Source organism: Mrakia frigida (genome assembly GCF_051309035.1).
Source record: "Mrakia frigida strain ATCC 22029 unplaced genomic scaffold BDY24scaffold_11, whole genome shotgun sequence".
In the NCBI taxonomy this organism is placed as follows: domain Eukaryota; kingdom Fungi; phylum Basidiomycota; class Tremellomycetes; order Cystofilobasidiales; family Mrakiaceae; genus Mrakia; species Mrakia frigida.
The window spans coordinates 52,480-77,861 of NW_027481270.1; the positions used below are offsets into that span (position 1 = coordinate 52,480).

Genomic DNA, 25,382 nt, shown 5'->3' on the forward strand with positions numbered 1-25,382 from the left:
TTCCCTCTCTCTCGAATCGGACGACGTAGGAGAAGGAAAGCAAGTGTCGTAAGAGAACGTTTGTACTGTAGATAAGTAGGTCCGAGAAGAAGAGTAGCAAAGGAAGGAGAGTCTGTGAGATCGCTCGATGTCCAAGGAAGAAAATGAAAGGAAAGGCAAGGCTAAGCGACAGATGTTGAGCGAGGTGCGGGAAAGAAAGGTATAAAGAGACGAAGATAGAGAGTCCAGTTCCGAGAGGTCCATGATAACGAGAGGATAGAAGAAGCGACGAAAGAGCGAAGCAAAAGCAAGGGAAGGTCGAGAGAGGCGTCAAACGCGTTCTAAGCAGAGTCCGAGGGAAGCTCGTATCTGAGAGAATGAACCAAAGTCAGCAACAAAAACGGCAGGGAAAAGAAAAAGAGGGCGGCGAGACTCACGGGCAAGCAATACTGCTGATCTGCTGGCTGACGGTTGTCGCTCCAATCCTGCCGGAGGCCTTCGAAGTGAGCGTGAGCTTGACGTTCAGCGTCGGACGAACAGTTCCAGTATAGATGTGAGCACAGGCGGTATAGTAATTGTTCCCTGGGGCGAAGGTCGTCGAAGAAAGGGAAGGAGAAAGAAAAGCGACGCGTCAACGAAAGAACGGAAGAGAGGCGAGGACAGAGAACAAACAAGTAGTATCCGAGGAGTTGATAGCAGCGTAGGAGAACGTCACTGGGATGTTGAAGTTGGTGATCGTCTTGGCCTTGAAAGTTCCAGACCAGGTTCCGTTGGCGACTTGACGACCTGTTCCCAAATCGGAGACGATGGCAGAGATCGAGGTGAGGTGGACAGGGATGTACGTGGACTCGCTATCGGCTGGATGAGGAGAAGGGGACGAAAGAAGGTCAGAGATGATTATCTCATGTGAAGAAAGTACGGAGAAAGACGAACCTGCTAAAGAGACGAGAGCTGGGAAGGAGAAGTTGGCGGGAGTTCGACTAAAGAGGATGGTGTCGGAAGTGTTGGTAGCGCCTTCGATGGCTTGAATGGGCTGAGTGGTATCGAATTCGTAGGAAGGGATCTACACAAGGAAGGAAGGGCGAAGAAACAGAGGCGAGTGGAAGAAATCAGGGTCGGACGCGTCGAGCCAAGGAAGAACCGCGACTCACTCGAGGGATCACGAAGTACACCGTCAGTCCGACGCTAGAATGAGAGGAAGAGAGTCGTCAGCTTCAACCTGTCGATGATCTGAGTAGGTCGAAACAAGCGTCGTAGAGACTCACGCGATGCAAAGCCCGAACGTTCCCCAGACCAACAACTGCCTCAAACTCGCACCCCAGCACTGCCTGTCCTCGTCCCTTTTGAACCTCTTCCACATCCTATCCCTCTTCTCCTGCTGAGCCTCCTTTTTCCCTTGCTTCGAGAGACTGTGAAGCTCTGAACGTTTCCAGCTGATTGACGAAAACGAGGTCAAGAGGACGAAGCGTGAGCGTCTCCATTTCGTCTCCCTAGAACGTCCTTCCTTCCACTGATCCCTTCCCTCGAACGCAGATACTGCAACGATGTACTCACTCAGCTCCCAAAACAGGCACCGTCACCAGCTCCGAGGTCTCCAACTGAGCAGCGGACATGGCTTTCCCTCCGTAGACGGACCCTCCTTGGATCGACTTGGCTGAGGACGAGTAGTTTGGACCTGAAGGGACGATGGGTTGACCTTCTCCGTAAGTTGAGATGGGTCGGTAGGATTTGGAGGAGCTGTGGGATAAAAACGGCGAAGGGAAGGAGAAAGGGTGAGCTCGAGAGCTTGGGCTGGGAGGAAGGAGGGTCGAGAGAGCTGTGGGTCGAAGACGAACCGATCGTTGTTAGGCCCTCCTCCTCCTCGAGAAGGAGGAGCGATGGATGAGCTTGAGATCCCAGAAGTGAGAGGAGCGGTGGAGTAGCGAGGACCGGTGTTGTTGAAGTCTGCGAGGAATTTGGGGAAAGGGAAGGAGGAGGAGAGGGGTCAGCTCGGGAAACGGAGGGAGGGATCGTGAGAGTGTGAGTGGTTGGAACAAGGGATGAAAGAGAATTTGAACCCTTCCTTGATAGAAGAGCAGCGTAGAGTATCCAAAGATGACTGTACGAGCACAGAAGGGCGACAACGAAGCAAAAAGAACGCTGGCTCGCGAGCGACTCCTTCCCCTTCCTTCTTGAGCTCAACTGTTCCCTTTCCTCTCCCTCCCAGACAACCCAACCAGCTCTTCCTAGCCCCTACAAGCTCCACATAGACTCACCAGCATAAACGTCCCACCCGTCCCCTCTCCCTTCGTCTTCCTCCTGCCCATAGCCGTCCTCCTCCTCCTCCTCCTCTCGAGTCGACTCTTCTCTCCTCGCCCTCCCACTCGCTCTCCCTCCTCCTCCAGTCACTCCAGCAGCAGCCAGCGCACTCTGCCTCCTACTCTCGAAACTCTCGTGTTTGCTGTGCCTGCTGGGTTGATCTGCGTATCTCGAGGTTCCAGCTGGACTGTCCTGGAAGGGAGAGGAAGCAGCGACGGATGACGTTGGTCGATAGGGAGGTTGATCTTGCCAGGAAGCAGTGGATTCTCGTCGGTCTCGAGGGTTGTCGTCGTAGGAGTAGTCGTCTTGAGACGGACGCAGAGGTTGGGAGGAGTGGGGTCGGGGAGCCATTTGGGAGAAGGGAGAGAGAGGGAGTAGAGGGAGAGACAGGTGAGGTCGCGGTTGGAGGGGAACGAGAAGAAGGGGAAGAGGAAAGAGGTTGGAGCGGTAGAGACAAATTCTTTGCGCTCGAGAAGGATGAACAAGGATGTTTGAACTGTTGGACTCACCGTCCTTGAAGACTTGATGAAAAAGATTCGCTTCGTGGAAGAGGAGAGGAGCTGAGATCGAAGCTCAAAGGGTGAGCTCGAGCCTCCTCCTCTTTCTGAACTATTGTCGCTGATCCTACCTCGCTGCTCGAAATCTCACCCGATCTGAGTTTTGAAGCTTTAAGTCTATCTAATGGTGCTTCATCGAAGGTTCGCAGGCTCTCAGAATACTCAGGTCGAGCCTTCCCTTGATCTCGTCGCGTCTGCTGGACCGCCGTCTCGGCCTTAGACTTGAGGCATCGAGCGAGTTCCTCTACTGAGGTCTACGATGCTATATCACTCTAAATATTAACTTGGAGTGAGAAACTCAAAGGTGGGGCGAGGAGAGGATGAGGTCGCTTTCTCCTCGCTCGACGCGTCGCTCGTCTTTCTTTCGCCGGCTTCGTAGATCCCTCGCTCCAACAATCCTACCTGAATCTTAAACCCCTCACATTTTTTTTCCTCCTTATCATCTCTCTGCTCCCCTTCTCTCCTGATCTCTTCCAGAACCACCGTCTTTGAACTTCAACCCTCTTCTGACCTGTCCTCTCCCGACTCTTTAGCCGAGAAAAATCTTACAGCTAATACCATACTTTCTTCAATAAGAGTACAGAAACATCAGGTCCAGTTCATCTACACTTCTCCAGGGAGAGAAGGCCTAAAACTGAGCCCAGCCTCCGAGAAAAAACAACCGCGTCAACACCGGACGCCCCCTTCCCCTCTCTCTCCCCTTCTTCTCTCTCGTTGTCCTTCAAACCCTCACCCTCTCCTCTCTCTCTCTCCTCACCTTTCCTCTCCCTTCTCCGCCCCTCCCCTCCCTTCTTTTCGACACCCACACTCTTTTAGGACTCGTCAACAAATACTCCAGCAAGGAAACAACAACAAAGCAGCAAGCCCTCCCAAGCCCTCCCTCGCACTCCTCCCCCCGAAATAGACCATGCTCAGCTCGACCTCCTCGTCGATTCTTCTCGCCAGCGTTCTCCTCCTCCTCGGTTCGGGAACCAGCGTAGAGGGAGCTGATGGGTCCTTGGTGGGGCGAGGGAAGCATGGAAGTGAGATGAGGAGGATGGGAGGAGGCAAGGGAGGACATGCTGGAGTTGTTCACGGAAGGGCTGAGAAGAGGCAGGGATCGTGAGTCTCGATTCCTTCTCTCTGTCTCTTCGTTCTGGGGTGGAAGCTCGGAGGGTTGAGCTTAGAGTGTTTTTGGGGAGATGAAGAGTCTGTTACCGATAGAGAGGAGGAGGTAGGGGACGAGGGAGGAAGAGGCTGGTCAGCTCGAAGAAGCACTTTTCACCCCTCGGTTTTCAGCCTCTTTCTTGAACCTCAGAGGCGAGGCAGGACAGAAGAGATGCTCAACGGAACGAGCTCATCATGGGCTCGATCCCAAGAGGATCCTTCTCGCTTTGCGGGACCTTCGGGGAGAAGCAGAGGGAGAGCAAGGATCGACGAGGGGCAAGGAGGATGGAGGACCAGTTTGGTTTCGAAGCTCGTGCTTTTTCTCCTCCTTCTCCTTCTCTCGTCCTCCTTCTAGTGAGGACTCTAGGCATCTCCCCATACCTCCAGCAACCCCCCAAAAACCTTCCTCTCCTTCCCCTATGGCGTCTCTCGGTCCCTTCCCTCTCTCGACTTCAAATCGTTCTCCTCGCTGCGGTTGGTCGATTCTGACGCTTCCGCTCTCCCTCCCTCCTGCAGAAACGCTCGGATGACCTACTACTACACCGATGTAGGACTGGGAGCATGTGGTCAGCTGCACCAGAACAGCGAATACACGCTCGCAATGAACAGCAACCGTAGGTCTCTTTCTCTGCTTCCTCTCCTCTCCTTTCTCCTCTTCTCCTCCTCTCCGTTTTCTCTCCTGTATTTCGGACCCCTTCGCTAACGTTCCTCATCTTGAACCTTCAACAGAGTTCAACGGTGGATCTGTATGCGGCCAGACTATCACGATCACTTACAAGTTCGTCTCGCCCCTCTGCCTCGACGCGTCTTGAAAGATCGAACGACTCGTCTTCGCTCTTCCTCGAGCTGACTTCCCTTTTGCTCCTTCTCTTTCTCTTGCTCAGTGGAGTCACCGCTTCCGCCCTCATCGCCGATGAGTGTCCTACCTGTGCCTATGGAGAACTCGATCTCTCGCCAGGTCTCTTCACGTGCGTCTTTCCTCGCTCTCTTCCTTCGAGTGCGACGCGACTGACTCCTCTCGATTCTTCTTCTGTTTTATACAGCCACTTCGCCAGCACCGATGCCGGTCAGATCTACGGTTCCTGGGTCTTTGGTACCGGCTCAACTCCCGAAACCACTACCACTACCACAACCGCTGCTGCTCCCTCCCCAACGACGACGACAACAACAACTAAACAAGCCGATCCAACCACCACGTCCACTTCCACCTCGGAATACGTCGCTCCTACTACTTCCTCCTCAGCTCTTCCATCTTCCTCAGCCATCCCAAGCTCGTCAGCTGCCGCTTCGGCCTCAGCATCCTCCTACCTCTCCTCCGCTTCAGCTTCAGCTTCCCAAACCGGATCCGCTGCAGCTCCAGCAGCTTCTGCTTCGGCTGGCGCCTCTGGATCGAATTCAGTCGAGGGAGTGAACATTTTGGCTGCGCTGGGAGAGGCGGTGAACGGGCTGGGGAGTGTGGTGTGCGCGGGGAGCGAGGGGTGCGTTGTGTGAGAGACGCGTCGAGGTCTCTTCGTTAGTTTCGTTTCGTTTCGTTTTCGCTTTTCTTTCTATCCTTCTTTCGCCATTTTTGTGCTACCCTATTCCTATTAAACCTTCCCTTCGTTTACGACACTCCCTTTCTTGGTATCTATACCCTCTTCGTTGCCTATTCGTTTCGTTCCTTTCGGACACCCACTTTTCCTTTTTGGCTTGCTACCTTACCCCTACATACTCTATATAAGTTCACACCCCCTACTATTGATCATTCTTAACTCACTGGCAGCTTCGCTTTTGATCCTCGTCCTGGAAAGAGGAGAGGAAGCTAAAAGAAATGAGGGAGCGGACGCGTCCGTTTTCGAGATCGAGATCGAGTCGCACAACGAGAAAAAGGGAACATCGAATCGAACTAAACTCTGCGCAACTCGACCCCTGGGTAACCGATCTCCTACATCCGAGCTACACGTCTTCATCCGAATCAACACGTCCAGCCTTTCCCTTCCTCTCGTCTTCGTTTCTCAGCTGGCTGTACGAGGGAGCGGATGCTCCTGTCGATTCTGATATTGAGCTCGAACGTTTCCTCTTTCTGTTCGAGGGAGGAAAGGGAGAGGAGAAGTGGACGGAGGGAGGGTAGAAGACGACGACGGTGAATCCACGAGACCAGACGTCGTGTCGAGGGCATCCTTTGACGAGTTGAAACCCAACGACGTTCCCACTGAGACGAAAGAAATGGAAGACGAAGAGTGAGTCCAGGGACGAAGCAAACAGAGGAACGGGACCGAGGAGGAGAAGGAAACTTACCAACCGAAACACTGAACCTCCCTCGTCTTGCATCCACAACCCATAACCCTCTCGTCTTCCTCCTCCTCGTCCGAATCTATAGCCGAAGTCTCACGTCCAAACGGTCTAGGGAAGTCATCTCCGTCTCCTGAGGCAAGGCTCAACTTCGAATACTTCTCGAAGGGCAACGCGACGGTCCAACCTCGTTCGTGAAGATGAGCGTGCTGAACCGACGTCCCTGTCTTCTTGACGAGAAGAAAGTCGAAATCGACGAGGTCGATGGGGAAAGCGGGAGGTAGAAGAATGGTCGAGCAACCGGAGGATGAAGAGGGAGGGGGAAGAGGGTTGGGGTAGAGGAGAGAGGAGGAGGAGGAAGGCGAAGAGGAGGGGGGTCGAAGAGGAGAAGGTCCGCACCGGAGGAGACGTCCTTCCGTCGATTCCTCTGAGATTTTCGACGTGGGAGGAGTGTACGACGGTCCTGGAAAGATCTCGGGGTCTCGGAGAAGTTGAGAACCTGTGCGAAGAGGTGGTGGGAATCCAGGTTGGCGAGTCGGGAGCCATCGCGAGGAGGTGGCGATTCGTTGAAGGGAAGGTGGGAGTCCTGAAGTGGTGAAGGATACCGAGACGGATTCATCGGAGGAGGAGTCGAAGAAGATATCTTGTAGTTCGAGCGGTGGAGATGAAGCGATGGAGGGCGAAAGGTCTTCTCGAAGGGGAGCCGGGGGCAGGTCTCCCTCTGCTCTTTCGGTGGTCTCGATGACGGCTTGAGTGTTGACGTCTTCGTGGAACGACGCTACGTTGGCCAAGAGTTCCATGGATGCGAGAAGGGAGAGGAAGCGAAGGAATGGAAAGGGGAAGAGAGGGAGCAGGAGGAGATGGAAGCCGTTGAAGGTCAACTCGAAATGGGCTCGACCTCTTTCCTCCTCCTCTTTTTGATAGGTCCCTCACGACTGCCATCATCAAAAACTTCGCAGATCTCCAACGTCTTCCCCTAGAACACCCTCCTCTCTATACCTCTACACCGAATTCCCTCCTCGAAAATGGCCAGCAGCGACGCTCCCTCCCCTTCTTCCCTCTCCCTCCCTCCTCCTCCTCTTTCAGCCCCACCTCACCTTCCTCCCTCCCTCCTCAAAGCCACTCTCCCGCCTCCTCTTGCCGTCCCACTCGTCTCTTCCTCATCAAAATCTGAAATCTCGTCCTCGCCTCATCGAGTTATCACGAGAGAGCTTGGTCAGAAATCGGACTTCGAGCGAGTGTCCCTCTCCTGCTCCCCATCAAGACTAGATGACCTTGACGCGTCCGAGAACTGACTCCTTCCGCCTCCTTTTGTTCTCGTCGCTTAGATTAATACGAGCTATAGACTTGGAGCATAGCTGATTTCACTTATGACCGACGCGATGTATTATGTTCTTCGTCTTAAGCCCAACGCCGAGGCTCACGTCGCACTTTCTTGCTCACCTCGTTTTTGGCGAGAGCTTCCATCTCAAGAGCCGAGAAAGATCGGATCGACCCTAGGCTCTCCGTAGGACCGAGATTGCTTTTCTAGCTGTAGCTAACTCGGCCTAGGTCAGCGAATGTCAGCCCTACGGTCGACCCGAGCTTCCTCCGTCTTTCGTCCTCACTTCGAGTTTCAGCCCGACCTTCCCTCCTTCGGTTCAACCGCATCAACCTCAAGGAACGACTCCAGAACCAGATGAGCCTCTCCTCCCTTCATCCAGCCTTCGCTTCCCCTATCATCGCCCCAGGAAAATCCTCAACGACGGGCATGCCCGGCTCCTCCTCCCGGACTTCGTTCTCGCTCGCACGATCCTCTTCTCGAGCTTCAAAGTCGTCCATCCCAGTAGAGAACGGCTCTCCAACAACCACGATGGAGCACTCAACTCTTCCGGTGATCGATAAGAACAGCGAGATCGAGATGGGAAGCCTTGGGGAGCGTGCGATGGAGGAGGGAGGGAAGGAAGGAAGCGTGCGAGCTTCAGCTGGTCCGGGAGGGCTTGAGCTTGATTCGAAGGGACGAAGACCCATCATCCTGGGTGGAAGGGAGGAGAAGATAGTGCTGGCTTCTCTTTTCTTCACGATGTGTGAGTTCAACTCTGTTTACAGGACGAGAAAGATAACCTCCAGAGCCGAGTTTGGGTGAGGCGAGGAGAGGTCGGCCTTTTGTTGAAGCTTGAAACTGACGCCTCCAACTTTTTCCTTCTTGGCTCTGCTCTCCCAGTCCTAGCAGGATGGAACGACTCCTCGATTGGACCTCTACTACTTCCCATGAGAGAGTATTACAACGTTCGTCCCAGCTTTCCTCGATCGTTTCGTTCTTGCGACGCGTTCTCGCTTCGGCTCCCTTGTTGCTGAGATGCACTCTCGGGATCGCACAGATTTCCCTCACCATCGTCTCCCTTACTTTCGTCTTCAACTTTATCGGCTTCCTCATCGCGGCTGTCGCCAACGTCTGGTTGACCGACAAGTTTGGATTTGGCAAGACGATCACTCTCGGTGCTACCTGCCAGATGGTTGCCTACGCGTTGCAGTGCTGGGCTCCTCCTTTCCCTCTGTTTTGCTTCTCTTTCGTCATCAGTGGGATTGGTGAGCGCATATTGAAGGAGACGGGACGAACGCGTTGTCGACAAGAAGGGCTGACCTTTCCTTCTTTTGTTTCTCGATGGTCCATAGGAATGGGTTTACAAGACGCTCAAGCGAACGCTTTCGTTGCTAGACTTCCGAACATGCTCATCAAGATGTCCATCTTACATGCAGTCTACGGTAGGCTGCCTCCTATGGCTTCCAAACGTTTCGACGCGTGTTGATCGCTTCTTCCCCTTCTGCCCCGCGCTGCTTCAGGATTTGGTGCCATGGTCTGCCCCCTTATCTCGACACAGTGAGTGCAGACCGGTTGTTCACTCAAACAGACGTCGGAAATGGGCAGAGGACGAGAAAGGCCGAAACGAGTTCCGAGCTGACCGCCTCGACCGTCCTCTCTCTTCCTGCTCAGGTTTTCGAAGATGCCAAACTGGTACTATCACTACCTTTGCTCGCTTGCCGTCGCCATCATCGTTAGTATCATTCCCTTCCATCTCAGACTCCTTCCGTGCCGCTGACTTTCGTCTTTCCTTTCTCAACAGAACTTTGCCTCCCTTCTCTTCGTCTTCCGCCTCCGCACGGAGAACTCGATTCTCGGCACTCATCCTGAAGAGCAGCTCGCTAACGCGGAAGGAAACGGTCCCGACGACAGTGGAGCTACGATGCTCAAGATCATGAAAACCAAATCCGTGCACCTTTTCGCTTTCTTCACGTTCGTCTGTCTCCTCTCGTCTTCCCCTTGACCTGAGATGACACTCAGCTGATTTAAACCCAATCCCTGTTTTCGCAGTCTATTTTACGTGAGTAGCCTGAATCTGTCACTCTCTGAAGGAGAGGCGGTAAGTTTCGACGCGACGGACAAGCTCTTAATCTCTCTCTCTTCTTCTTGCTCTTTTCTTTCCACTTGAACAGGTCGGTCTGGAAGTCACAATCGGTGGTTGGATGGTCGCTTACCTGATCGAGGTCCGAGGAGGTACGCCTGTCTTCTCGAACTCGAATGGCCTTCGCTGCGTCGAATTGACTCCTTCTCTCCCTCTCTCACTTACTCAGGAACCGCCAACTCTGGATACATATCGACTGGATTCTTCGGAGGTCTCACGCTCGGCCGACTCGTCTTCATCGACCTCAATCGAAGGCTCGGCGAGAGACGCGCGATCTACTTTTACACCGCCGTCGCCCTTGGACTCGAGTTCATTGTTTGGTTCGTTCCTTCGCTCGTAGGATCCGCTGTGGCAGTCAGTTTCGTTGGCCTCCTTCTTGGACCATTCTATCCGTGAGTAAAGAGTCGTCGAGTCTGCGAATCCCGAGTGAGAGAAAAAGAAGAAGCTGACTCCGTCGCCTCAATCTTCGACGCGTTCCGCTGTTCTTTCTTCTCCTCTCAGAATCATTATGTCCGTCGTCAGCAAGATTCTTCCACGAAGTCTACAAGGAGGTGCAATCGGCTGGATCGCATGGTATGCATTTCGGATCTTTTCGTTTCTTCTCGTGTTCCTCGACGCTGAGTTCGTTTTCCTCTCCTCTTTCAGCTTCGGTCAAGGAGGGTCAGCCTTCTTCCCCTTTGTGACTGGAGTTCTCGCTTCAAAAGTGAGTACTCCCACGTCCTCGACTCTCACCTAGACTTCTGGAGATTCTGACTCTCATTGTCTTCGTTTTTCTTCTTCCAGCACGGGTTCGTCTCCTTCTCGTTCCCTCCTTCGTCTCGTCTCTTCCCGACTGACCCGCGCCCCCCATCCTCTTCCCAGAGTCGAAGTCATGCCCCCAGTGGTCGTAGGAATGCTCGTAGGCCTGTATATCTTGTGGTTCTTCACTCCGAAGGCTCCTCGGCACGACCAGTAACACTACGCGTCGAGAGGACTCTCTTTCTCAGTTGGTCGTCCTCGATCTTAATGAGCTTTCGGTATCATGAAGTAGAGGTCCAAGTAAGCCCTCTTCATCAACGTCTAAAAATTAAGGTCGCTAGCTAGGCTAAATTAAGCACACATCCTTCCGATCTCGCTAATCAGCCCTCGAACTTCCCTCTTCTTGGACCAGGTGAGCTTCGACTCGATGATGTCCCTTGCTCCGATGACTTCGAGGTTGGGTCCGAGGGTTGAGGAGATGTACGGGGAGAGGTAGAGGAGGAGTCCGAGGGCCGAGAGAAGACGGTAGACTGAAAATGAGGCGCAGAAAGACGAAGAGGTGAGGAGGTCAGCGACGAGTCGAAGGACCAAGTCAGAAAACAACGAGGCTTCTTCTCAATTTCACCCAAAGAAGAAAAGAAACCCACCAACGTCCTCGCTCTTCTCCTCCATCCTCACAGCCTCCACCAGCGCAATCACCAGCTCCAACACCCAATCTCCTTCCTCCTCGATCTCCACCTCCTCCTCGCCCTTCCCAACCCCACCACTCTTCCGATGCCTCACTCCCGAGATGTTAAAGGCCAACGCAGCTGCAGCTCCTCTAATCCCAGCATCCTCGTGCAGCAACACCTCCACCAACACGGCCGTCAACCTCGCTCTTGCGTTCCTCCCCGACGCGTCCAACTCGGGCGAAAGGAGGAGCGTCGCAAGGGGGAGGGAAGCGAAGGTATTGCTGAGGAACCTCACCGAAGTGATGAGTAGAGGGCGTGGCAGTTCAATGAGGTTCTGTCCCGGTCGGAGAAGAAGGTCCAGGAGAAGCGAGACGGGAGTGGATCTGTTCTTTGACGTCGAGAGGGCGAGCCAGGACGCGACTCGGTTATCGAGGAGGAGGATCCTCCAGAGGTCGATGAGAGGGAACAGGCTGGATGCGTCGAGTTTATCAAAGAGGATCTCGGACCATTTGACGAGGGTTTCGAGGAGGCCTTCGAGGTTGGCCGACGGAGGGAGGGATTTGGTTTCGAGGAAGGGAACGACTTGGGTTGAGAGGAAGGATTCGAGAGTTTTGATTTGAGGAGATGGGAGAGGGGTAAGGAAGGTGGAGAGTTTGGCTAGGAGGAGACCGTAGGCTGGTGGTTGGGTGAAGAGGATAGGCGAGGGGAGGATGGCCTGGACGAGAGGGAGGGCCGTAGTCTTGTGAGGATGCGCTGGAGAGGGAGAGAGGACGTCAATCAGTCCGAAGCTGAGGGACTCTCAGCTGATATTGAAAAGAAGAATGATCTGCTCACGAGGATGAGCCTGATAGATCAGTCCGTCGATCTTCGATTCGAGCTCTCCCTCCTCTCCCACCCCCTCGATCTCATCGACTTTTCGTCCGTCCAACCACAGCACGAATCCCTCCTCCACCTGCACTCCCCATTCCTGCTTCACCTCCTCTCCTCGTCCAACCTTCGTATCCACAGAAACAAACGCAACGTCTCCGCCTCCCCTCGACCTGGCGACGGACTCGAACTTCCCCTCCGCTTGACGCCCTCCTCCTCCTGAGAAAAAGAACCCCACGACGGCTCGATTCGAGCTGAGAATAGCGTGCAGGGAAGCAGAGGAGGTGGCGAGAAGGAGTGGGGACGTGAGGTTGGCTGTTGAGGACGATCCTGATGCTGCAGGATTCGAATTGTTCATGGCCTGAGCGACGACTGAGGAGAGGAGGGACGCTGACGGAGGTGGAGTTGGGAGAATCCGAGACGAGGAGGAGGCGTTCGAGCCTGCTGGAGTGGCGGGACGAGAGTTAGGGTTGAACATCTGGTCGATTTGGGGACGAAGGGCCTGTCCAAACGGAGTGGAGAGGAAGTCGGATGGGAGACCTGACGAGGAGAGAAACGAGGTCAGGACGAGCTGGGCCGTTTCAAAGCAGGGAGAAGGACGTACTGGATATGTAGCTTGGGATGGTACCGCCAGTGAGGAACCCCACGACGTCTGCTGTGAACGAGTTGCACTGCAAGAGAAGGGAAGACAGGAGGAAGGTGAGCTTGAGTAGAAAGAAGGGACGTTGAGCTCGCGGCTCCTTCTTGAACTCACGTTGAAGTCTGGGAAGACAGAGGAGGAAACCGAGGGTCAGTTTCGGTTTCTTCTTCGTAGGATCCGTATGCAAAGGGCAGCGAACTCACCCAGAAGATGATACTGGAGGAACGAGAGGAAACGAGGAGAGCGTGAGCTCGACGCTTCTCAACCTCCCTTCCTCCCTAAGCGTCGTTCAGCGTCTACTCACCTTATCCGCTCGGTAGTGATCCTTCAGCCCATCGATGTACTCGTTGAAAGTATCCTCGTCAAGCCCTGTATCTCCCATCGAGAGCTTCTGGAGCGGAGGGCCGTGCTGTAAGAAGGGCGGAGGAGGGAGGAGGGAGGAGCGAGCGGAGGTGACCAACAACGAGCGTCAGTGAACGGACAGAAGAGGCACGAAGAGTACCAGCGTAAAGAGCAGCTCATGAAGAGTCGAAGGAGCTATGCTCCACCTCCCCAGCTTTGTAGAAAGCTCGAGAAACGAAGGCAGCAAGAGGGTCGAGAAAGGCATCTCCTCCTCCTCCGCCTCTTCCCTTCTTCTCGTTTCCTACACCCTCCCTCATCTCTCTCCTCCTCCTCCAATCGCTACTCACATGCGTACGACCAGGAGAGCTCTCCATAATCCCTTGCCCATAGTAAACCTCCCTTTCGAATACGACCACCGAGGTGTGCCAGATCCCTTCGATCTGCTTGCCCGTGAGAGCTAGAGATAAGGATTTCGCAAGTCCGTTCGAGAGATCTAAATAATCACCATTGGAAGAAGAGAGGCGTCGAAGAACGAAGGGTAGGGGGAGAAGGAGAGGACGAGGAAGAGGAAGAGGAAGGAAAGAAGGGAGGGAGGGAGGAGTTGAGCTCGGACGTTTCGGATGAAGGAAGGGGAGGAGGCATGCTTACCGTACACGTAGAGTTCTACGGGAGCCATCTCGATGTTGAGAGGAGAAGAGGATGGAATGGAGGTGAAGAGAAAAAAGGAGAAGGGAGTGGAGTTGAAGTTGAAAGAGGTGGGAGGGAAGGTGAGGAAGCGTCCCCGTGGACTGATCGGATTTACTTGTCACCACTTCTTTTTCTTTTTGTGCCTTGATTTCCATTTTTCGACTCTCCGACGGAAGAAAACCTTGTCGGCTCGGAACTCGGAATACGGAAGTTTTTCTGGTCGGCGTGAAAGGCAGCAAAGGGGATTTCGACGCGTCCGGCCTCGACGCGTTCACTCTCTTCGGTGTCAGGGAGAAGCCCTCGAGAAGTATACAGACGCCCTGCTTCATTTTTTGTCTTAATGATCTGTTGTTCGGAGGAATCTCTACATTTGGGATTGTGAAGCTCGAAAGTGAAGAAGAGAGACGAGGGAGGTGAGCTGGGCGAGTCGCGACGTGTCCTCCTCCCCCTCTTGCGACTCAAGCTTCCGACTCCCTCTACATTTTTACTGACTGCCGAGTCTTCAATCACCTCAACACTTCTCAGAGGGTCTCTATCGATCCAAAAAAATAAAAACAAAAGCACTGAAGGCTCGGGCAGGCAAGAAGGACAGCGAGAAAGGGAGGGGACTCCGCTGCTCCTCTTTCAACTTGACCTCTGTTTTTGGTCGTAAACTTTGCCGTTTGTCCTCCCAACCACGATGCCCTCTGACTCTTCCTCTCCTGCTTCTCTCCCTCTCGCCAACCTCTCCATGTCCTCCTCTCCCACCGTCGATACTACCAACTTCAGCCGAGGAGTTCTCTCGGACGCTCTTGAAGGAGTCGGCCACACTCCTCTCGTTCAGCTCTCCACTCTCGCAAAGGACCAGGGACTCGCTTGCAACCTCAGTGAGTGCAAATCTTCTCCGTTGTAGGGATGAAAGGATCTACGAAGAGTAGGCGGACGATGCTCCGAAACTCTGGGAGTGGGCGAAGGACGCTGGAGAGGAGAGAAAAGAGGGAGGGGAGGGGAGGGGAGGGAAGGTTGACGAAGAAGGAGCTCGCCTTTTCCCTTCCCTCTCCTTCGTTCTCGCTCGAGTCAGAGGGAAGATCGTTCAGAGCATCCTCTCGTCTAGAACTCTACATCCGTCTTGTTGTTCCCTCTTTCCTGCTTCAAGCGATCCTGCTTCTCGTCTGGACGAAGCCCTGCTGACCTCTCCTCCTCTCCCTCCCTTTCTTCTTCTCCTCCAGTCGCCAAAGTTGATTTCCTCTCCGTCGGAGGATCGACCAAGGATCGAATCGCGAAGGCTATGGTCCTTCAAGCTGAGAAGGATGGAGTGCTCATCCCTGGAAAGTCTGTAGTCATCGAGGTGAGTGCAGCTTTCGCCATTTCTTCTCAACAACCCAAGGCCGCTCGCTGACCACGTTGGCTCTTCTTCTTCTTCCTCCTCCTCCTTTTTTCCATGGAACTCAGCCCACGAGTGGTAACACTGGTATCGGACTCGCTATGGCTTGCACTCTCAGGGTAAGTCGACGTATCGTCTTGCATCACTTCGGCTCTACCGGCAAGGGAAGAAGAGAGGTCGACGAGGAATTTGAGCCGCGACGCTGACTTTCTTTCCTGCTCGTCCTTCCTTCGCGTCTTCAGGGATACCAATGCATCATTACCATGCCCGTTAAGGTTCGTACCCTTCTCCACTTTCTCATCAGCACGACGATCTCAATCCTGACCTTCGATTTCTTCGCCCTCCCTCACAGATGTCGCTCGAGAAGGAAGCCACCCTCAGGTCGATGGGAGCCGAGGTCATTCGAACTCCCAACGAAAAGGCATGGAACGAGGTTGGATCTCACATCGAGTGAGCCCGCTTTGCATCCTCTCTACGAGCACAGCGTCCTCTCTGACGGAAAATCGACTGCTGACCTTGCTTCGAACCCTCGCTCTTCATCCAGGGTCGCCGAACGTCTCTGCGCCGCCATCCCTCACGCTGTCATCCTCAACCAATACACCAACCGCCAGAACCCTCTCGCTCACTACCTCACCACCTGGCCCGAAATCAACTACTCCATCCAGACCTCGGATCTTCCTCGAAAGACCGTCGACGTTTTCTTCGCTGGAGCTGGAACTGGAGGAACCATCAGTTCGTCCCGCCTTTCTCTGCTGCTTCGCTTTCGCCTTCGCTTCCACTCACTTGACGCGTCGAAAACTGACACCCGTGTCTCTCGTTCTCGCTCATTTTCAGTGGGTGTCTCTCGAGGAATGAAGGAGGCTCAGACCGGAACCGACGATGCCGCTTGGAACTCTGGAGATCACGGATTCGTCGTTGGAGTCGACCCTGTTGGATCCATTCTCGCTCAGAACGGAGAAGGAGACATCTCGGGTTACGAAGTTGTGAGTAGCAGACCTTTCTCGTCTCGTCCGTCGTCTCGCAGAACGTCTCGCTGACCCCCGTTCTCGTTCGTCGGTTTCTCTCGTCTTCCAGGAAGGAATCGTCAGTCTTTCCTCTTGTTTGGGCTCCTCTGTGCTATTAGATTCTAACTACTTGAAGACTTTTTTGGGTCACTCGGTGAGGGATACGATTTCATGTGAGCACGCTCTTCCTTTCTTTTCGTCCTCTCGTCTCTCGTCTCGATCTCGTCTTGCTGACTCCTGCCCTCCCTTCTTTGTCCTTCCCGAATCTACAGTCCAGAAGTCCTCAACCCGATCTCGCCGCAGATTCACCACTGGGTGAAATCTACCGACGCTATCTCGTTTGAGTACGCCAGGAAGGCGCACAAGCTTGAAGGTTCGTTTTCAGTCCCTCCCCTCGCCCCTCTGTTTCTTTGTCTCAAACGCCTTCCTTTCGAATTCGCTGACATCGTTGCTTCCCGCTCCTTTTCGCAGGTCTTCTCGTCGGAGGCTCCTCTGGATCAGCACTCTCGTCGGCCTGCGTTTGGCTCAAGGACACTCGACCTTTCCCTCTCGGAGGTTACGAACGATTCGGATCCAAGAAGGACGTCAACGTCGTTATTCTTCTCGCTGATGGAGTTCGGTGAGCCATATCCTTCCTCCTCGCCTTCGTCTCTTTGAAACGCTCCCCTTCTTCGAGTCGGTTCGTCTCGTCTTGCATCGACGCGTCGCTGACTCTCTTCGCTCGCTCTTCTACAGAAACTACCTGAGCAAAGAGTGGTTCCTTCAGCGATCTACCTGGGGCAAATCGGATCTTGCTACCCAGATTGGAGAGATCCTCGGACCTAGGGACGGAGAGAAGGTCGAGAAGGCGCTTCCCTCTCCACCAGATTCCGACGCCGAGAAGGCCGTTTAGATGAGGTCGTTCCGTCGTTTCCGCTGTGCTTTTATGTTTCCTTTTAATCACTTTTGCTTTACCCCACACCCGCTAGATGCTATCGTTTTGCTTGTTCTCCTTCGCTGCGATGGATTGGGAAAGCCAGGCGTTTCTGCCCTCCAAATCGATCAGGTTTTCCGTCCGTGCCGCGGAAAAGCTCGAACGATTGTCGACAGCTCGTCCTGGAAGAGTTGAAGGGGGGCTAGCTAGAGCTGAGGGAAGCGATTTCCTCGAACGAGAGCGTGCGTCGAAGATCAGAGACCCGCGGTCCGACTCCTCGCTTTCCTGCACCCCTCCTCTCTCTCTCTTTCCCTGCAATCCAGATATCCAAAATGTCCAAAAAAGAGAACCGAGACTGTTTGTGCATTCAAGAGAAACCGATAGCTCCACCTCCCAAGCATGAAACGAACGGGATCGAAGAGAAACGAGACGACTGGAGAAAAACGAAACCGTGAGAGTCAGACAGAACGTTGGGGGGTATCAAAATATAGCTAGTGGAGAGGGAGTGGACGAGAGAGAGGCAACAGGCAAGAAAGAGAAGAAGCAAAGCGAAAGGAGGGCAAGAACAGCTAGTATAATGTCGAACGAAGGACTGCGTCTGGAAGTAGAAAGAAACACCAGACCAAGAGTCGAAAAAGCAGAGGAAAAGACTCTTCACACTATTCGATGAAGTGCTCATTCAGCCTTCTTGCTCGTCAACTCTGGGTGGGAAGGGACGAGTGGGGATCCTACCGACGCGACTTTGGGAGGGGTGGGAGTCGAGACGACAGCTTTGGGCTTGGGAGAGGAGGAAGAAGGGGAAGCGTCTCCGTTGGGAGAGGTGGTGGAAGGGGAGTCGGCGAGGGAGATGGATCCGGATTTGGTTTCGTCAGAAGGGATGGAGGAGATCTCCTGGATCTGTGAGAGAAGAGGAAGGGAGCGGATGAAGGTCAGCTTCGACGCGTCTCGATTCGTTCACGTTCGTAGGCAACCTCCCTCCGCCCACCCTTCCTTCGACGACCGAATCCACCAAAAAATGAACACGATTGGAAGAAGAGAACGTACCTTGTCTCCTTCAATATCGGTATCCTCCTCAGTATCCTCCTCGCTCTCGTCCTCCATCCCTCCTCCTCCAGGAACCAACGAGATCCCACTGCCCCTCAGCATCTCCTGCAGACTCATTCCCGAAGCCATCATCCTTCCTGAAGCAGATTCCACGATCCCTTGAATCCCTCCAGCAACGGAAGTCGCAGACGAAGCAGCGGCGGAGGTGAGTCCTCCGGCAGGGCGGTTGTACTGAGGGGCGGTCTTGAAGACGTCAGGGACCGATTGAGGAGTGGAGTATCCGACCTGGTGAAGCGATGAGCGAAGATGGAAGGGAAGGAAGGGAAGAGGTGAGCTTGGATCGAACGCGTTAAGGAAGGAGAGAGACGAAAGACGGGACAAGAAACGCACCTCCTCGTCAACTCTCTTCTTAACCCAAGCAGCCCACTCCTCAGGAGTCTTCCCGTTCAGCAGAGCGACGACAACGACAGTCATGTTGTCGCATCCAACACCTCCGAGCTCGGAATCGGGAGCAAGGCACTTCTCCATCATGTCCTCAGCGATCTTGGTCAAAGCGTCTCCGTTGGCGATGGCTCGTCGAGTGAAGTCGACGACCTGCTGAGAGGTCAGGCAGTCCCAGATACCTGCGATGAGTGAAGACGAAGAGGAAGGTCAGCTTTGAAGCGATCGAGCTCGTGAAAGGGTAGGCAGACGGAAGACGGAAGGGAAGGCTCGACGCACCATCACACGCGACGATGAGGAACTCCTCCTCTCCGGTACACTGGTGAACGATGATATCGGGATCGACGGTAACGACCTGGTGCTCAGCATCGAGAGAGTAGTTCTGCTTGAACTCGAAGTCTCCAACAGCTCGAGAGAGAGCGAGGTTTCCTGTGAGAAGGACGGCAAAGGGAGAAGAAAGGTGAGCTTCGTCTCGAACGAACGGCCTCCTCCGGCGAGGCGAAAGAAAAGAAGACGAACCGTTCACACGTCCGAACTCGACGAATCCTCCAGCGGCAGTGATACGAGCGTTCTCCTCTGTTGGTACAAAGCGAGAGGGAGGTGAGCTCACTGACGAGACGAAGCTCAAGGAAGGGGAAAGGAGGACGAACCCTTGTTCACGGGCTTGTGGTCGTGGCTCAGAGGAAGCTCCTTTCCAGCTACCGAGATGATGGACCGAGAGTCTCCTGCGTTGGCCTGTTCAATCAGAACAAACATCAAGAGGTCAGCTCGAACGAACGTCGAACGAAGACGAGGAAGGAGAACACGGAGGGAAGGAGGATGGAACTGACGCAGATGAGACGGTTGTCGTCCGTGATCAGAACCGACACGGCGGTGCAACCGGAAGGATCGTTGGCGAACTCAGGGTCTGTACGAGAGGGCGAGGGACAGGGGAGAGGCAGGAAAAGAAGGTGTGGCGAAGGTGGAAGGAGAAATCAAATCAGCTCTCGAGCTTCGAACCCTCGGATCCTTCCTTCCCTCCCTCCCTCCGCGTATCGCTCCTTTCCTGGCTATCCTCCAAGCCAGAGCCAGAACGAAGCCCAATTTCCAAAGCGAGCTTGGAGGGAATAAAAGTGGAACGAGAGTACTCACTAGCTCGAAGATCCTCGTCCGTAGAAAGGAAGGCCCGCCTCATAGCCGTCTCGTAATCTCCAGCGGCGTAGGCAGGCAGCTTCGACAGTCGAGTGTGAAGAGTGGCTCCGGTGAACTTGGCGACGGTGGAACCTGGAGGTAGAACAACAACCTGGTTTAGCTGCTGGAAGAACACGAGAGAAAGGGACGAGGGAGGAGGAGGAGGAGGAGGGACTCACCTCCATGTCCATCGTAGACGGCGAAGAAGGCAGGGTGGACCTTGGGCGGCGAGTCGGACGAGTCTTCGGTGGCAGGAGGTAGAGACAGAATGGTAGCGTGGGCATCCTCCATCGCTATCGGATCGAAGAAGAAAAGAAAGAAAGGAAAGGGCGTCAGTCAAAAGAACGAAGGGAGGGAGCGATGACCAAGTTCTTGGGAGGTCGTGCGAGGTGAGAAGGAAGGACCCTCGGGTGAGGTGTAGCTAAGCCTCAATAATAGAGACTATATGACCTAGAATGATCAATTCTGAGCTTCTTGTCTCGCCACAATAAGCTCAGAAGGAGGGAGGAACGAGGTCGACTCGACTCGTTTGGTTCTCCCTCCTTCCTCCCCTTCGCCCCTTGTTCGCTTCTCCTTCAGCTCTCCTTCTCCTTCCTCCCATCCATCCCGTACCTCTCCCTCTTCGGCATCATCCTCTCTTCAATGAGGCCTCCTCGCTGTGCCCACGATCCTTCCGTTCCTCCATTTCTCCTCCTCGCTCCATTCGAGTCCCTTCCTGGACGAGCTCCGCTCCCTCACACGACACCTCTCCTCGCGCCCTCCCTCCCTCCCTTCCTTCCTACCAGCTCCTCGCACAACCAACGTCCTTCTCGACGCCTGATCTGCCTCTGGTACGTAGAACTATCCCAACGACAATCGAAGAAAGGGGAAGAGGGAAGAGGGAGGAAAGAAATAGACGCTTTGAACTCACATATCCGCCAACCCTGCATCTCACTGTAAGCGTATGCGAACCGATCAGAAGCGCCCTGTCCAGTGTGCTTCTCCACAACTAGATCGTTATGAAAAAGAAGACCAAAAAAGAATGATCAGCTCATCTGTATACATCCATTCGAAGGAGAAGAGGAGAAAGAAGGAGGGAAGGAGAGTCGAACGGACCTGGTTCGGAAAGTGTTTGTCCCTGCACGATTCAACCAAAACGAGGGTTTAGCTCCAGTCTCCACGACCTCTGTGAAGACGAGCGACTCACCATATCTGTAGATAGTGTTTCGAGCGAAAAGAGGGAAAGGGAGGGGAGGGAGGAAGTGGTTTGGGTGGAAGGAATGAAATCGATCTCTCCTCTCCTCTCCTCTTTCGAGCTCGGCGCTCCTCCTTTTGGGCTGTTCCGTCATTCAACCCTTTCTGGATATTCCGCTGTCTCTCTGTCTCGAAGTTTCAGGCAGTTTGGAGCGATGGTGTTGATGAAAAATAAGTAAAGACGAGCGAAAAAGCAGAGATGAGAGAGAGGCGGAGGGAGGGCTGAGGAGAGGCGAAAAGGGCAAACGAATGGAGAGAGATAATGCAGGGTAAGAAGAGACAGTAAGGTAGGGTTGGTGGGTATTCTATGAGGGGAGAGAGGAGATATGAGAGGGTGAGATTTAGAGACCGAGTTTCCGTTTCGAGTGCTCGTAGACCTGTGCGGAAAGGGAAACAAAAACGAACGGGGATCAGCTTCCGTTCGAAAAACGCGTCTTCTTCGACTCCCGGAGATTGTAGAGGAAAGGGAGAGCGTTGAATGTGCACTCACAACGTAAGAAATCGACACAGCAGGCACGACCTTCGCCAACGTGACCGTCAACCCCTTGTACATCCCTCTCCAGCCTTCCTTCGAGACCGTCTTCTGCAGGACGTCGTAGAAGCCAGTGTAGGTCTGAGGGTGACCTGTGGAACCCGAGGCTTGGAGTTTGGTTCGGAGGACGTTGATGGCTGAAGGCGAATCGCGAAGGAGCGTAGGATTAGCAAGTGAACGAGGGAGGCGGGAGGGAGAGGCAGAGAACGAACGATAAACCGAGGTAGCTCCTACTCCTCCTGAGATGGCTCCGAAAGCGAGGACGGCGTAGGTTTCGGGTTCGTCGATCTGGAAGTGACGGCAGTAGTTGATCTTCCTGTGAAGTTGGGGAAGAGGGGAGACGCGTCGAGGACGGGAGGGGAGTCAGCGGAGTTCGAGTCGGCTCAGGGACGCAACGGGATCGAGTGAGGTGGGAAGAGATGGAACTAACAGGGTTTCGAAGGTGCTCATGTCGATGGCAGCGTAAGGGAAGACTCCAACGAGGCCGAGCTGTGAAGGAAAGGGGAAAGAAGGGAGGATTCAGCGTCCGCGTCTAGCTTCACGTGTTTCCGACGAGAAAAGGAGAACCAAAACACCCCGAAGATACTCACCGTCAGCCCTCGATAGTACCGCCGGATACCTCCAGTCTGCCACATGGCGACAGCGTTCTTGAGAAGGATCTTCGAGCTGTGATTCGATCCTGCCGTCGTCATGTGTTGCGTCTTGAGCGTTTCCAGCTGGAGAACGACGAGGACGAGCGCAAGCAACGAGAGTCAGAATCGACATCGAGAGTGGGCAAGGCCCGAAGACAATGAGGGACCGAAACAAGGAGAGGAGAGAGACGAAACGAAACGAAGAACTCACAGGGTAGATGGCAAACTGACTCGTCAGACCTCCGATTCCACCAGAAAGGAACCTTGATGATCCGGAGATGAGAGAAGGATCGTCGACCTTGTCCCAGTAACGAGCGAGAAACCGTTTCTGAAGGATTACAGGAAGTAACGAGAACTCGTCAGTCGACGAAAGAGGACGCGGCAGAGGGAAGACGAAAAGACGAACCGAAGATTCGTACGAGAAGAACTTGATCGCTGATTCGGGCATGATTTTGATGCTGAAATAGAGAAAGATCCAAAGAGGGCATGCCAGATGTCAGTACCAACTCTTGGGCGAAGGGTCGAGAAGCCTCGAACGAGCTCGTCTCCAAGGCTCGACGAGAAGAGGAGGATCGATGAGACTCACACATTCAACCCGTTTCCAACCCAGAAACTCCTCAATCCTCCACCGTTGATATACAGCCTCATCGTCGCTCGCTTGAGGTTTTCCAGCCCTTGGAAAGTCTTGCTCACGATCGGCTTGATGTCGGACGCGTCGGGGAGCGTCGAGTCGGTAATGAGGAAGACCTTCAGTCGATCGAATGGAGCGGTGGCGGTTCGTGATACTGTGGGAAAGAAACAATGGGAGAGATAGAGGATAAAGCAGGAAGGAAGAGAAGAGGAAAAGTCAGTTCGGCCGCGCGCGTTCCATCGGAGAGGCGAACGCGACGACGAAAGGGAAAGGAAGGAAGACGCACCAGCTCCAGCGATACCTCCAGCAGCCAAAAACTTCCCAGCAATGTCTACACTAATCCCATTCCCATCCTCCCACTCGTCGTCCTCCTCGTCTTCGTCTTCGTCCTCGTCCTCTCCTCGAATGATCCCTCCGGCCATTGAGTGATGGTGAGCTTCTATCGAAGGCGGCGAGGCCGGTGTCGAGCTGGTACCTGAGCTCGGCAGGGTTGAGGAGGTGGTGCTGGAGGGAGTGGTAGATGCTGGTATCGGAGGTTTCGGTTTTATAGGTTGGAGAGGAGGAGGTGGTGTAGGGAAGGAAGGTGAGAGGTCTCCGTCCGAGTTGACTCGAGCTGCACCCCGTCCGTCAGGATAGCGTTTGCGAACTTGGTAGAACTGAATGAGACACACAGATAAATAGAGAGATGTGTAAGTCGCGAAGAAAAGGATCGAAGAGCTCGGAAGGGAGCGAAGGACGAACCCGATAGATCTCTGGAACGGAAGCGCTCCTGGGCAGCATCAACAGCATGTCCCTGAACTCGACCCAGGTGATCTCTTTGCTCGCTCCACCTTCCTTTCCCGTAGAGAGGAAGGAAACGAAGTCGTGAAGAGTTTGATGGGTGAGAGTGATATCTGAGAAACGAAGAAAAGAGCATCAAGGTGAGCTCGCACGATCAAATCGGAGACGAGCGAGCTCGTAAGCATCGAGCAAAGGAAGAGATGCTCACCGGCTTTCGACAGAGCTGCCGACATGTCTCCAACATCTAGCCGACCATCATGATTTTGATCCATCGCATGGAAAGCATTCCAGAGTTCTGCGAGGGAAGCGATTGAAGAAAAGAGAAGGAAGGGCGTGAGCTCGGTGATGTACTGGAACGTCCGTCTCCCTTCCTCTCCTTCGAGGAGAACCATCTCCCTCCCACCAGTGCAAGCCACCAAGCACGTTGGAATCCCATGAGAGATGATGCGAGACTCACCTGCTTCCTTCTCCCAGAGATACGTCCTGAACTGCTTCCAATCGACGACCTTCTCCTTCTTTGGTTCTCCTTGCTCTCGATCCCAAGGACCCAACCCTTCTCCGGCGAACTCCCGAGCGTGAGGATTCGAAGGTTCCGACGTACAACGCCGTACGAGTTCCTGTTGGTAGAGGGAGAGAAGAGCTTCGGCTCGTTCTGGGGAAAGGGTCGAGGAGAGACCTGGGGAAGGAGGAGGGGAGGAGGAGGAGGAAGCGGCTGATGGAGGTAATGGCGAGGAAGAGGACGGCGTCGAGAGGTTTGGAGGTGTTGGTGGGGATGGTGTCGATGACGAGGGTTGAGATGATGGTTGAGATGTAGTAGAAGAGACCGAGGAGGAGGAAGAGGACGGAGGTGAGGTCGGATCCTTCGCCGGAAGTCCAGCCCAAAGCTCCCTCAGCTTGTTCTCCCTCGCCTGTTTCCCCTCCCTTGCTCGGAAGGAAGTGAGCTCGTGAGGGACTCCAGCCTTGTGTTCCTCGTTAGCGCAGGGGAGAGGAGGAGGAGACGGTATCAGAGGTGAAGGGAAGGGCGACAACCAAGAGGACGATGACGAGGGAGGATGGGACGGAGGAGGAGGTGCTGAAGGAGGAGGGCTTGGATTCGACGAAGAAGCCATCTTGGGCGAAGATTTGAAGAGGCGAAGCTATGCAAGGTATAAGGTTGGATGTAGGGTTGGAGTAGTGACCGAGGGAAAGACGGGAGAGCACGAAAGTCGGGTGGTTTGTAAGGTGGTCGAGGTGAAGGGGAGGAGGGAGGGAGGGAGGTCGAAGAGGGAGGCCTGCTTCTTCTCTCTTTCGAGCCTGGAAACAACAGACGAGGTCAGCAAATTTGCTCGCGTAGAGATAGTCTGAGTAGTCACTGACCTTTGAATGCTGATTCCTAGCTGAAGGAGGGAAGGAGAGGTGTCGAAGTTGAGGGTGAAGAAGGGAGGGGCAGAGCTTGGAAGTCGAACCGATATCTCCGACGCGAAATCATTACAAAAGTGGCTCCTTGCAAGGGTCGGCTCACTTTGCTATCAACGTCCATCATCGTCGAATCTTCTTTTCTCGAGCATGCCCACTCAGCTGGAACAGTCAATGCTGCTTCGAGGTCGCTCTGGCCTCCAGTGCTTGGAGAAGAGAGCTGGCTGGTCTCAAAGCTCGGCCGGCCAAAGGATGAGCACAACCCCCCTTCCTCGGGTCGATTCGAGCAACCTCTCCAACCCAGAGAGCGTTCGGCATAGCTCTCGGCTCTCCCTGTTGTCCATGAGTAGAGCTCAGAAGACGAGGAGGAAGGGCAGAGAAACGCTCAATCGGTGCTGACGGCAAGAGATCATCTGGATTGAGCGTCGAGTCGAGCTCACCACCTCGCGTGCCCTCCCTCTTCACTGTCTACTAACTAAGAGCCCTTCTCCTCTACACTCTGATCATCTCTGCGCAGAAACGTCTTCAAATATCCCGGAATCGAATCTCAATCATCGAATCGCCTCCGCCTCTCTCAGCACAAAGCTCGAGCTCAACCTCTGTCG

The 25,382-nt window shown here is 54.2% G+C and overlaps 8 protein-coding genes across 8 annotated transcripts; 3 read left to right on the forward strand and 5 right to left on the reverse strand.

Annotated features, from left to right (window-relative positions):
- Positions 1-29: 29 nt before the first annotated feature.
- Positions 30-2,757, reverse strand: BDY24DRAFT_385184 (uncharacterized protein). Its single transcript, XM_076639923.1, has 9 exons — positions 2,235-2,757; positions 1,815-1,923; positions 1,534-1,716; positions 1,245-1,412; positions 1,131-1,164; positions 913-1,042; positions 652-837; positions 417-561; positions 30-348 (listed from the first exon to the last, which is right to left on the reverse strand). The coding sequence occupies exons 1-9, from the start codon at positions 2,626-2,628 to the stop codon at positions 321-323; spliced, it is 1,377 nt and encodes a 458-aa protein (XP_076497597.1). The 5' UTR covers positions 2,629-2,757; the 3' UTR covers positions 30-320.
- Positions 2,758-3,248: 491 nt separating this feature from the next.
- On the forward strand, positions 3,249-5,850 carry BDY24DRAFT_385189 (RlpA-like double-psi beta-barrel domain-containing protein). The gene is made up of 5 exons (XM_076639924.1): positions 3,249-3,935; positions 4,497-4,594; positions 4,710-4,758; positions 4,865-4,948; positions 5,024-5,850. Exons 1-5 carry the CDS (start codon positions 3,742-3,744, stop codon positions 5,469-5,471), a joined length of 873 nt encoding a protein of 290 aa, XP_076497598.1. The 5' UTR covers positions 3,249-3,741; the 3' UTR covers positions 5,472-5,850.
- A 53-nt stretch (positions 5,851-5,903) lies between these two features.
- Positions 5,904-7,051, reverse strand: BDY24DRAFT_440406 (uncharacterized protein; the record flags this gene model as incomplete). The annotated part of the gene is made up of 2 exons (XM_076644522.1): positions 5,904-6,171; positions 6,258-7,051. The coding sequence occupies 2 exons, from the start codon at positions 7,049-7,051 to the stop codon at positions 5,916-5,918; spliced, it is 1,050 nt and encodes a 349-aa protein (XP_076497599.1). The 3' UTR covers positions 5,904-5,915.
- Positions 7,052-7,623: 572 nt separating this feature from the next.
- Positions 7,624-10,658, forward strand: BDY24DRAFT_385194 (MFS transporter). Its single transcript, XM_076639925.1, is given in 14 exon segments — positions 7,624-8,317; positions 8,455-8,519; positions 8,612-8,819; positions 8,907-8,996; positions 9,075-9,111; positions 9,226-9,286; positions 9,356-9,525; positions 9,604-9,613; positions 9,726-9,786; positions 9,864-10,086; positions 10,196-10,267; positions 10,340-10,397; positions 10,409-10,412; positions 10,555-10,658. 14 exon segments carry the CDS (start codon positions 7,930-7,932, stop codon positions 10,647-10,649), a joined length of 1,542 nt encoding a protein of 513 aa, XP_076497600.1. The 5' UTR covers positions 7,624-7,929; the 3' UTR covers positions 10,650-10,658.
- Positions 10,659-10,721: 63 nt separating this feature from the next.
- Positions 10,722-13,709, reverse strand: BDY24DRAFT_385196 (PPPDE putative peptidase domain-containing protein). The gene is made up of 9 exons (XM_076639926.1): positions 13,601-13,709; positions 13,300-13,445; positions 12,915-13,019; positions 12,814-12,826; positions 12,725-12,732; positions 12,575-12,641; positions 11,938-12,510; positions 11,080-11,856; positions 10,722-10,962 (listed from the first exon to the last, which is right to left on the reverse strand). Exons 1-9 carry the CDS (start codon positions 13,626-13,628, stop codon positions 10,784-10,786), a joined length of 1,896 nt encoding a protein of 631 aa, XP_076497601.1. The 5' UTR covers positions 13,629-13,709; the 3' UTR covers positions 10,722-10,783.
- Positions 13,710-14,305: 596 nt separating this feature from the next.
- Positions 14,306-17,030, forward strand: BDY24DRAFT_385197 (cysteine synthase family protein). Its single transcript, XM_076639927.1, has 12 exons — positions 14,306-14,505; positions 14,848-14,966; positions 15,071-15,121; positions 15,245-15,277; positions 15,355-15,452; positions 15,547-15,734; positions 15,837-15,985; positions 16,077-16,085; positions 16,166-16,179; positions 16,279-16,379; positions 16,478-16,625; positions 16,742-17,030. The coding sequence occupies exons 1-12, from the start codon at positions 14,319-14,321 to the stop codon at positions 16,896-16,898; spliced, it is 1,254 nt and encodes a 417-aa protein (XP_076497602.1). The 5' UTR covers positions 14,306-14,318; the 3' UTR covers positions 16,899-17,030.
- Positions 17,031-17,458: 428 nt separating this feature from the next.
- BDY24DRAFT_23753 (PP2C family serine/threonine-protein phosphatase) lies at positions 17,459-20,955 on the reverse strand. Its single transcript, XM_076636691.1, has 12 exons — positions 20,761-20,955; positions 20,670-20,691; positions 20,485-20,562; positions 19,754-19,867; positions 19,536-19,667; positions 19,235-19,311; positions 19,055-19,139; positions 18,924-18,980; positions 18,684-18,833; positions 18,354-18,586; positions 17,964-18,248; positions 17,459-17,816 (listed from the first exon to the last, which is right to left on the reverse strand). The coding sequence occupies exons 1-12, from the start codon at positions 20,761-20,763 to the stop codon at positions 17,595-17,597; spliced, it is 1,458 nt and encodes a 485-aa protein (XP_076497603.1). The 5' UTR covers positions 20,764-20,955; the 3' UTR covers positions 17,459-17,594.
- On the reverse strand, positions 20,888-24,816 carry BDY24DRAFT_409307 (mitochondrial carrier domain-containing protein). Its single transcript, XM_076642816.1, has 13 exons — positions 24,739-24,816; positions 23,840-24,675; positions 23,591-23,677; positions 23,344-23,495; positions 22,889-23,258; positions 22,558-22,756; positions 22,378-22,429; positions 22,183-22,299; positions 21,930-22,055; positions 21,770-21,828; positions 21,552-21,655; positions 21,298-21,476; positions 20,888-21,184 (listed from the first exon to the last, which is right to left on the reverse strand). The coding sequence occupies exons 2-13, from the start codon at positions 24,489-24,491 to the stop codon at positions 21,149-21,151; spliced, it is 2,133 nt and encodes a 710-aa protein (XP_076497604.1). The 5' UTR covers positions 24,492-24,675; positions 24,739-24,816; the 3' UTR covers positions 20,888-21,148.
- Between the last annotated feature and the right edge of the window lie 566 nt (positions 24,817-25,382).

Bases quoted from the DNA above. Each gene is read 5' to 3' on its own strand.
- BDY24DRAFT_385197 (XM_076639927.1), top strand. From the start codon at position 14,319: ATGCCCTCTGACTCTTCCTCTCCTGCTTCTCTCCCTCTCGCCAACCTC. The intron at 15,453-15,546 runs GTGAGCCCGCTT...CTCTTCATCCAG, and splicing joins GAGGTTGGATCTCACATCGA to GGTCGCCGAACGTCTCTGCG. The intron at 15,735-15,836 runs GTTCGTCCCGCC...GCTCATTTTCAG, and splicing joins TGGAACTGGAGGAACCATCA to TGGGTGTCTCTCGAGGAATG.
- BDY24DRAFT_385184 (XM_076639923.1), bottom strand. From the start codon at position 2,628: ATGGCTCCCCGACCCCACTCCTCCCAACCTCTGCGTCCGTCTCAAGAC. The intron at 1,043-1,130 runs GTGAGTCGCGGT...TTCCTTGTGTAG, and splicing joins TGTACTTCGTGATCCCTCGA to ATCCCTTCCTACGAATTCGA. The intron at 349-416 runs GTGAGTCTCGCC...TCATTCTCTCAG, and splicing joins ATCAGCAGTATTGCTTGCCC to ATACGAGCTTCCCTCGGACT.
- BDY24DRAFT_23753 (XM_076636691.1), bottom strand. The intron at 20,563-20,669 runs GTCCGTTCGACT...ATAACGATCTAG, and splicing joins ACAAACACTTTCCGAACCAG to TTGTGGAGAAGCACACTGGA. The intron at 19,140-19,234 runs GTCAGTTCCATC...CTGATTGAACAG, and splicing joins ACGACAACCGTCTCATCTGC to GCCAACGCAGGAGACTCTCG.
- BDY24DRAFT_385194 (XM_076639925.1), top strand. From the start codon at position 7,930: ATGAGCCTCTCCTCCCTTCATCCAGCCTTCGCTTCCCCTATCATCGCC. The intron at 9,787-9,863 runs GTACGCCTGTCT...TCACTTACTCAG, and splicing joins CCTGATCGAGGTCCGAGGAG to GAACCGCCAACTCTGGATAC. The intron at 10,087-10,195 runs GTGAGTAAAGAG...TTCTCCTCTCAG, and splicing joins CTTCTTGGACCATTCTATCC to AATCATTATGTCCGTCGTCA.
- BDY24DRAFT_385189 (XM_076639924.1), top strand. From the start codon at position 3,742: ATGCTCAGCTCGACCTCCTCGTCGATTCTTCTCGCCAGCGTTCTCCTC. The intron at 4,595-4,709 runs GTAGGTCTCTTT...AACCTTCAACAG, and splicing joins GCTCGCAATGAACAGCAACC to AGTTCAACGGTGGATCTGTA. The intron at 4,949-5,023 runs GTGCGTCTTTCC...TGTTTTATACAG, and splicing joins CTCTCGCCAGGTCTCTTCAC to CCACTTCGCCAGCACCGATG.
- BDY24DRAFT_385196 (XM_076639926.1), bottom strand. From the start codon at position 13,628: ATGGCTCCCGTAGAACTCTACGTGTACG. The intron at 12,511-12,574 runs GTACGTCCTTCT...TCTCCTCGTCAG, and splicing joins CATCCCAAGCTACATATCCA to GTCTCCCATCCGACTTCCTC. The intron at 10,963-11,079 runs GTGGGTTTCTTT...CCTCATTTTCAG, and splicing joins GGAGAAGAGCGAGGACGTTG to TCTACCGTCTTCTCTCGGCC.
- BDY24DRAFT_409307 (XM_076642816.1), bottom strand. From the start codon at position 24,491: ATGGCTTCTTCGTCGAATCCAAGCCCTCCTCCTTCAGCACCTCCTCCT. The intron at 22,056-22,182 runs GTGAGTTCTTCG...GTCGTTCTCCAG, and splicing joins GTCAGTTTGCCATCTACCCT to CTGGAAACGCTCAAGACGCA. The intron at 21,185-21,297 runs GTGAGTGCACAT...CTTTCCGCACAG, and splicing joins CTGTGTCGATTTCTTACGTT to GTCTACGAGCACTCGAAACG.